Source organism: Alligator sinensis, unplaced genomic scaffold (assembly GCF_000455745.1).
Source record: "Alligator sinensis unplaced genomic scaffold, ASM45574v1 scaffold1201_1, whole genome shotgun sequence".
Taxonomy (NCBI): Eukaryota; Metazoa; Chordata; order Crocodylia; family Alligatoridae; genus Alligator; species Alligator sinensis.
In genome coordinates, this window is record NW_005842690.1 from 49,754 (window position 1) to 58,844 (window position 9,091).

Consider the following 9,091-nt stretch of genomic DNA (forward strand, 5'->3'; position numbering starts at 1 on the left):
GAGAGTTTTTAATTTATCTACCTCACAATATATGTTCATGTGTCTAATGCAGCCTACAGTACTTGGCATGCACAGCTCTCTTCATTGTGCGAGGGGTTTGTAGTAGTAAATGTGTTACATTTAGGCTACATCGTTAGTTTATAGATTGGTCTCTAAGGATGATCACAGCACTCTAATTCTCAAGTTCTGCTGAAGCTTGTCAAGTTTTGGAAAAAAATCTTGGCTTACAGCCAATTAAAGAAGAACAAAACAATCCTTTTAGTTACGGCCTTTTGTTGAGACTTTTCCCTGGAACAGTTGCCAACCACTGCCAGGTGTCTGCCACTGTCCTCTGAGGGTTAGGCCTGAAGTTGGTGCTTTTATACAAGAATTCATTTTTAAAAATTATTCTGACTATAAATAAACCAACTTTCTACAGTATTCTATATTTGGGGACCTCCATGTTCCTAGGAAAAGGTTTTTAATTTTTTTAAGGGGGAGAGGAACAAAGCAGACTCTGTATCCTTCCTTAATGCTAATTCATAAAACCTTTCCTTTAAAAACAATTATCTTAAAGGGTTACAAGGCATGAGTTTTTGGTTTGTATAATTATAAGTAATCAGTTAATTCAGAGTATTTCCATCAACAAATGCTTAATCTGTCCATTTATACACAGACAGGATCTGGTACTAGTACTGAAGGGACAATTTGTCTGAGATCAAGCGGGCTGCAGTAGAACAGTGCTAGATCTTTTTTTTTTTTGAAGATGGCATCTAATATTTAGTTGTTTTACTGTCAAGCTGATTTTTAATTGGACAGTTTTTCCAAGTGATCTGGGCAATGTAAAATAAGATGCCTTATCCTGGGAACACCCCAAGGTGCCTTATAATAAAATTAACAAAACCTGCAGAACAAAGCTGAGTGGGTATGTCCACATGTTTATTAATTACAGCACATAAGTTTAGTACCTGTAGTGACAGGTACTACTTAACGCGCCATAATCGGTGCTACTGCACATTAGCGTAGATGAGCCCTTTTTTAGTGATGTTAATGCACATCAGACTAAATCTGCTATACGTTACCACATGCTTTGCCAGCTGCACTAATGCGCAGTAGAATTAGTCTTCTGTGCATTAAGTGTCTAGTGTAGATGCACAAAGTTAGAGGTAGATATAGAAGGATGATCAGTTTTCCCCCTTCTGTCACCCTGCTCATCTGAAAAAGTACAAAACATTTACCTTTGTTCTAAAATAGGGGAGAAGTTAGTTTGTAAAGGCCCTCATGCTGCTGGCCTCCTAAGTGCAGCAGCTGGAAAAGCCAAGGTCAATGGCTAATGGCAGCAGGTGGCCTGGCAGGTTGCTCATTACACTGCTCCAATGTGATCAGAGTAAAAGTAAAACTATGGCATCCACTTCCTCAAATGAGCAGTGTGGCTGGGGTGCTGTTACTTTAATCAAAGGACAAAAATTCCAGATTCAGCTAATTTTACATTTACTGAAACCAGGAAAACAGCTCTGCCTGTGGTACCTTCAAGTCTGACCTATAAAATAGGAATGATGATGGCTTGAGCTCTGCTTACATCATCATTAATGGCTGGTAATGCAATAATGGTGTGATGGTTTAACATGGGCCACTATTCTGATCTCTGAACTAAAGAATAACCATTATAGTTTACCTGTCATTTCATCAAGACTTAACCATCATGACAAAAAAGCCCTTAACTTTTTAAATTGTATACTACACCTTGAAGTACATTTTGGTAGGCCATGCCAGCACACATCAGAATAGTTTGCCAATTAGCAAGCCAATTACAAGTGAAACTTTAAATGCCAGCTAAAGGACAACATACCCAACTGAATAAACCAACCAAATCCAAGTGAATTGGGAAGGAAAACTAGTGTTAAGCAGAGGATGTTCCATGCATCTGAAACAGGAACTTGAAGGCTGTTAACACTCCTAATTTACTGAAATACTCCAACTGTACAAAAGCGGTCACATATTTTAGAAATATTTTTAATGCAATAAAAAAGTGTTTGTACCTTGAGAAGTAGCAGCTTCATGTGAACTCTTGCTTCTTTGCAAGAGGCAACTGAACTGAAAGGTGGTTTGTCAAATGATGCAACAACCAGATTCTTTTCTTAATTCAAGCCCCTGAAATCACACTGAAAAAGGTCAGCAAGTACCTACTTACATTTTGTGGTAGCTGCTTCTCTGCTGGCCTGAATTTAAGTGAATGCATGCTGTTTTATATAAAAACTAGAACACAGAAAGGGCCACATTCATCCTTCCTAAAAGCAGTTCCGATGTTGTCCAAACCTGCACATCTAATGCTAGGGAATGGGTTCCACACCAGTACAACTGGGCAATGCCTTGAATCACTCTACCTTTAAGGGTTTTAAGTGGCTGATTTAACAACAAACACTTGACCATTATACTTCAAGATGGCCAAGATGTTTTGCTGTGAAAGACAAAAGAAAGATTGTAGCCAAAGGACAGAGTGGTTCTCTGCCATTCTGTTTTGCCCAGTATCCCACCCACATGATATACTGGGTTATGGATTTTGATCTTCACTATCTTCTGGGCTTGTGAAACCTATAGTGAGTTTGTGAATTTGCCCTCTAGGTTAGAGACAGTTTTTGGCCAGCGTGCCAAAAACACCTGCAACCTTGACTTGTAAGATGTTGGTGTGCCACAGGTGGATGGTGGAGGGGCCCAATCCTTGTGACAGCACAGCCTTGGCCTCCTCCCCAAGACACATGTGCCAAGCGAAATGCCTTTGCGTGCCACACTGGCACTCGTGCCCAGGGTTGCCTACTCCTGCTCTACACAATGGAGCCATGAACAATCTGCCAAGCCATTACAGCTGTCCTCATCCTTAAAATCAATCAAGTTCATTGAAAACAGACAGTCAACAACATGTTGATGAATTACTCCAATGGCCAGAAAGGGGTGCAATCTAGCAAAACCTTCTATTCTTGGTTGTTGCAAGTGGGCATCTCTAGGATCTGTCAGTGTCTTATCTGCCAATGAAAGATGTCTTGGCTGACTCTAATCAGAGTTCAGTATAACACTAAGTGTCCTAGCAACGTGTTCACTTTATGACAGTGTCTTCTCTGCTCTGACCAAGCTTTGACCGTTTTATTCACTGGTATCATGGGTCCAATACTGATGTTCAGAAATGCTACTTCTAACTGGTTGATATTTTCTTAAGTCCATGGTTTCTGGTGCCCAATAGTTACAGATGTTTAAATAGTTACAGGCCCATTTTCTGAAGATATTGTGCAGGTTTCCTTTAAGGATAAGGAGGACACGGAAGTCAGAGGTGGGAGTGGCTGTCCTGTGAGAAGTGTTGCCACACTGGTTATCAGGTGTTTCTGTCCTTTATCATTTTTTCTGTGAGCACAGCAGTTTAGTTTCACCCAGTGTCCTGTCCTTCCACCTGGGGTCTTCTGATATTTCTACTGCCCCTCAGCAGTACAAATGGGACTATGCAGAGATCACTACAAGGAATGGGGGTTACTTGTCCTTAACTTTAATTTCTAGAGGGAAGCTCTCACCCTAGTTCCCTGCTCACCTTCCCTTCTTCCTTGGAGGCACACATTATGAATCCTCAAAGGTGACAAAAAGCAGCAGTGTCAAATTCTATCGGATAATAATGGAGGCATATGAATCTGTTTTGCCGTAACAGTCAAGGTATTTTTTTTAACCTTTTTGTCCTCATCTGTGTAAAACACAGACTTTTGATTTTTAAAAGTAATTTAAAGTTTCTTTTGATCCTCACATATTCAAACTGGGTGCATCTTTGGTTCTGGTTGGCCCCTTTAAGGCAGCTGAGAGAGCCAAGTTCAGCACTTTATTTTCCGTGTCCATGAATGAAAATCTTTTTTCAGTTAGTCATTTAAAATATTTTGCCTACAGAAACACTGAATAAGTAGATACTTGAGTTTTAAAAACAGAGCTACTTATCACAGTTAGGTCTAAAAAAAAACAAACCCCAAAACCCCTCCTGTTGTAGTTGCAAAAACGCAATAGGGTTAGTAGATGCACCATTCAATCTTCACGGCAACAGAACCGTCAAAGACTTTGGGGTTTTTTCAAACATTTTAAAAAGCTAATACAAAATCATATAAATGCTAAAGAGTAAAACCCAAAGGTTTCAGCCTCAAAGCAAGAAAGAATCTAAAAGCAATGGTGCACACTTAACATTCTTCAAAGCTTATTCCCTATTCCATATTCTGTTTAGTTTAAATCAGTTTAGCCATTTGTAAGCTTTACATAAAAGGAAAGGAGAACCTCTTGCCTAAAAGCTACCCTGGAAAAGGCAACATGGATTGGAAGGTGAACCTTTCTTGTCAGCATAAGAGACGTGAAGACCAATATAAATCAGGCTTTGGATTTTGCCACTCAGCTAGTCCCAGTCTCCTGGGCTGAAACTCAACTAGAAAAATTGTGTGTTAGTCTTTCAAGACCATTCGTATAAGAAAATGGTACAAATCTTGCTAACTGAAGCAAAACTGAGTAAAGGATGGGCATCTACCCTAGGTTAACTGAAACTAGAGGTACAGAAATGATCCCTTCTGCACATACTTACTTGATATCAATACAGATAATAGTCTCTGAACAGCAATCACTACAGGAGGAGAGAAGCAGCAAGCTACAAGCAAAAGTATTCATAAATCCACCAGTGACCTAGCATGTCACTGAATATTAATCCCATCATAAGCTACTAAGTGATGGGCTTGTATACTTTGCCACAAAGTCACCTCCCCTCTGTCCTAGAGATGGCTACTGACTAAGTGGTATAATGCATTGCTTTCAGTTAGACAAGGCTAACTGGTTATTCTAGACAGAGGGCACAAAGCAGGACCAAAATCCACTTAGTCAGAACCTGAGACGTGCCTGGCTTGCGTCTTCCATATGCAATACAAATATTTTCTCTCTCCTAAAAGAAAAGTGGCAGCCAGACCCAAGTGAAGAACCAAGGCCCTTGTATGTATGAGATGGTGCAACTTAGTTGTCCAAGATGGTAACAAATTTGCTAGACACATTCACGACTGAAAGAATTTCAGTGGGACTATGAAATCAGGACTACACTGACATCTACCACAGGACAGGACAGGAGAGGCCTAGACTAGAGGGTAGTGGTTAAACAGTGTGATCACATAGCCTGAGGGTGGAACTTGGACAAAAGTCAGTTAATTGCTGATGCAGAACTACCTTGACGTTTCACAGAGGCAGTGGAGATGGGATGGGGAAAGTCTGATGCTGCTTTTGGGAACGTGAAGACAAGTCAAGTCAGTCTAGGTACTGTACCTGGATTCTACCCTAGAGATCATGTCATGCCCCTAGTTGTGCCCACTCGCAAGTCTTTTCACCTGTCTTTCTTGCTGAAAGATATACAGAGAGGGAACTGATGCTTTCTTTGGCAGACTTCCTAGACCCTGCAGCATCTGGAGAAAATAACATATTTTCTCCACTTCTGACAGTGATGTGAACTACCCCTACAATCCCATTGCTTAAAAAGGCTCCTTTGTTCATCCATGTCAACAACCCAAGCTGAAAGGGGCTGAGATGCTTGCCTGAGAACACTCTCAGTTCAGCAAAGGGGCTGTTTGCTAGATCTCCAGGTGGCTTACAGACCAAGCCCTCAGGTCAGTGGAATAAACCAAGACTTTCTCCTGCATATGGTTAGGAATCTCTGAATAAGAAAGGTGGGAGGAAGCAAAAAAACTAAATACCAAATGACTTCTGGACAAGGCTCCCTTTCTAGACACCCCTCTGCGGTATGAGCTTGGGTAGCGGTGACTTTCAGAAATAACCATATCGTATAACTGAAAGGACTCAAGTGACTTCCCTTATCAAAGTCAGATCCTGGAAGAGACTACCAATTCACCCTCTCACAAGGCTGAACGAAGAGATGAGGCAGACCATCCAAATGAGGGTCTGGTTTGAGTGGTATTCGGGGAATGGATTCGGAAAGGAGGGGCACACAGATCATTGAATCCACAGGTCTAGAATGGGTTTGAAAAATGAAAGTAGCAGATGTGCATGAACTATGACGAAGGGCAACAGCCTTTCCATGGTTTTAGGGAGGCCACTGCGGGAGTTATGCTTGTTAGTAGTAGTTCCATGGTACCACGGAAGACAGGAGGTATCATATCTCAGTCATTCAAAATAATTTTTTTTAATGACAGGAGAGAAAGGCATCCAGAGACAGGATGAATTTTCTATACCAACACTATACACTCTACTCAGCTCGAAAAAACAGAAGTTAGGCTTACCTGGTTCTTGAGAAAAACCAGGATTAAGGTGGGTGTCCAGACTGTCCTCAGCTAAAAGGTCATCCTGCAAGAGGGTGACTGGAGAGTCAGTAAGCCTCTAAGACCAAATAAAAGACAATTTTGGCAACTACTTCTCATCTCACCAAATAACATAATAAAAAAAAAACCTACCGATTTTAAACTCAATTTACTACACTACCTCTGTAAATACAGTGGTTAGTAAACATTATATTACTATACTGAGATTTCACTAAATCCACATCTTCAAAACCGAAAAAACTATGAAAAAAGACAAGTTATAGAAATCACTGCATTTTTGCCACAGCCATTACACTGTAAGAATTGGGAAAAGAAAAGACAGTTAATTCCAAATTTGTTCTTTTAATGTCTTAAAAAGGTAACAAGATTTTGTTCAATCTTATTAATAAATTTTATTTGGACAAGTAGAGAACAACTTGTATCACAACAGTTTTAAACAACATGATTAAAGACGGCAGCACTCCAGCGAGTGATCACAGATATGTACAGTATATGAAGAAAAGAAGTTGCACCTTAGAGCCGATCATGATCAAGTTAAAAATACCTGACGTAAAGTACATGTGCTAATAAAGTTCCTTTAGGTCATGGCCAGCATGAAAATTAGGACACAGGTACTCAGCAAATTTTATGCTAATGGATGCAGCAATATGCTGCATTTAAGGATTAAAATCAGATTCTAGTTTAGTGTTAGCACTGAGCCCTTGAGAGAAATCCAAATCTCTACCTTTCTCCATTTACATACATCAAAACCATTCATGCTTGAGGATGTGGCTGGTCGCACACAATCAAGTCCTTGCATGGATAAAAACTTTTATAACTAATACTGGAGGGTCTTGCATGTTGGCATAAATTTGCCTTGCTGGCTATACGACTGCCAGCTATCAGTCACTAAGGGAAAAACTTGCTAAGTTAACTCCTCAGGAGAAAAAATGCAGGTCTCTGGAAATCACATCCCTTCTACAATGAAAATGATCTGCCAATTCAAGTTTCATATGTTCAGGAAGACAGAAGATTTAAGGCTTCGGTGGCAAATATAATCCTCTGAGCAATGGTTTTCTACAGCCAAAATAACATAAGTAATGTTTATTTTTCTTGACTTAAAAAATCCCTGGTATCAGGTTTAGATAATATCCACCTGTAGTTAGGTCTGGCAAGAGATCTCTCCTCCTCCAGAAGAAGCTGTCCTAGATCATCCATTTCAGGAGCACTTGAGGATAGTTTTGTTTTGCTTTTTTTAATTAAAATTTAATAACTTTCAAAAACTTTTTAATAAGTTGATGAAGCTGTGCTCATGGCATCATCTGCAATTTTGGTACTGGCAGGGTGAATGCTTGCAAAATATTTGACATCATTGTCATCATCCATTTGAAGTGCCATAATTGTTTGTTCGACAGCTTCTTGATGAGAGTTGGCAGAATTCAGAAAATATTCTGTTAAGTAACAGAGAATACAGAAAAAGGTTTATATGAAAAGTGAAAATATATTGTGGTGTAAATTCAAGCTACAATACTATAAAACAAGCATGAGAGCCCCAGTAATTCACAGAGGAAAGTTTAATGCAGAAAAGGCAATGCTAAGACTGACATTTCATATTAGCAGAAATGACAACCCAAATAGTTCAGGTTGGTTTTGTTTCTTCTAGTTTAATCCTTAAACAGCTTTATTCCGTTAGCAGCCACTGCTTCACTGATGTGAGCTGCACCTAATCCTTGAAAAGCGGCACACAATACTCTTCTAAATTTTTTATACCCATGTAAGGATTTCTATTTCTGTTCTATCATTTTGAGATGGAGGAGACGGGAGCTGGACAAAGTACCAGATGAGGTCACTCCAAGTCATATAACAGCACAACATTGCTGGTATTATTTTCCTTCCCATTGTTTTAACATTCTAATACAGTTGGCTTTTCTGAACATAGCTCTGCACTGAGGTAGCTACTCTCTGCAATGTCTGCAGCTTGAAACCACATTCAGATCCCTTATGAAAAGGTTAGAAAAATCTCCTTCCCGTCTCCTGCACCTCCTTCATCCCAGAGAGGCAATCAAGGTAGGGTTGGCAAATATAAGCACTTCTCCTGAGCTCCCACCATGATTACACACAGCATCAATTTACAAAATTTTAGATTGAAGAGCAGAACATTTGCCTTTATCATGTCAGCACCCCATCAGTATTCAGGTTAAGCAATGTCAGTTGCTTACAGCAGTGGTTCCCAACCTGTTTATACTGCAAACCAGCAAACTATTTAAATTGCATATTTAAATCTAATTTTTACATGGCGGGGTTGAGAGGATCGGATCAGGTTGGGGCATTGCAGCCATGGACACCAGGGGACTCTGCAGGGGAGGGGGCTGTGCAGGCCAGTGGCCTGGGGAGATCCAGCTGGGGTTGCCCAGGAAGAAGGGGCTTTGCTGCCTTTCCAAGGAGCAAGCAGCGGAGCCGCCTCCCCACTTTCCGTCCCAGGTATTTTCCCAACTGCATCCCCCCACTCCCAGCCACGGGTGGGACTGGGGGGTCCTGCCCGGCCTGGCACGGGCCCCAGTACCTGCTGCGCAGACAGCACCTCGCCAGGCACAACCATGGCACTGGGAGCAGGACGGGGCGCACAGAGCCAGCTGCCTTCCTCCCGGGGCTTCCCCACTGACCAGCTTTAACCCCACGTGACTGCTGGCGGCAGAAACGACAACCCGGCAGCCAACCCACTGTGACCCAGTAACAGACCACAGCCCGGTGGTTGGGAACCTCTGGCTATGGACACTGGCAGTTCCTAAAACTAGCCCATTTAAGGAAAATAA

General features: G+C 41.2%; 1 protein-coding gene across 1 annotated transcript in view; it reads right to left on the minus strand.

Moving 5' to 3' along the window:
- Nucleotides 1-4,127: 4,127 nt before the first annotated feature.
- The window catches only part of PPP4R1 (protein phosphatase 4 regulatory subunit 1), an 85,258-nt gene continuing 80,294 nt past the window's right edge, over nt 4,128-9,091 (minus strand). Inside the window, 1 exon segment of the mRNA XM_025215965.1 lies at nt 4,128-7,729. Within this exon segment, the coding sequence (XP_025071750.1) occupies nt 7,566-7,729 (164 nt within the window). The 3' untranslated portion in view covers nt 4,128-7,565.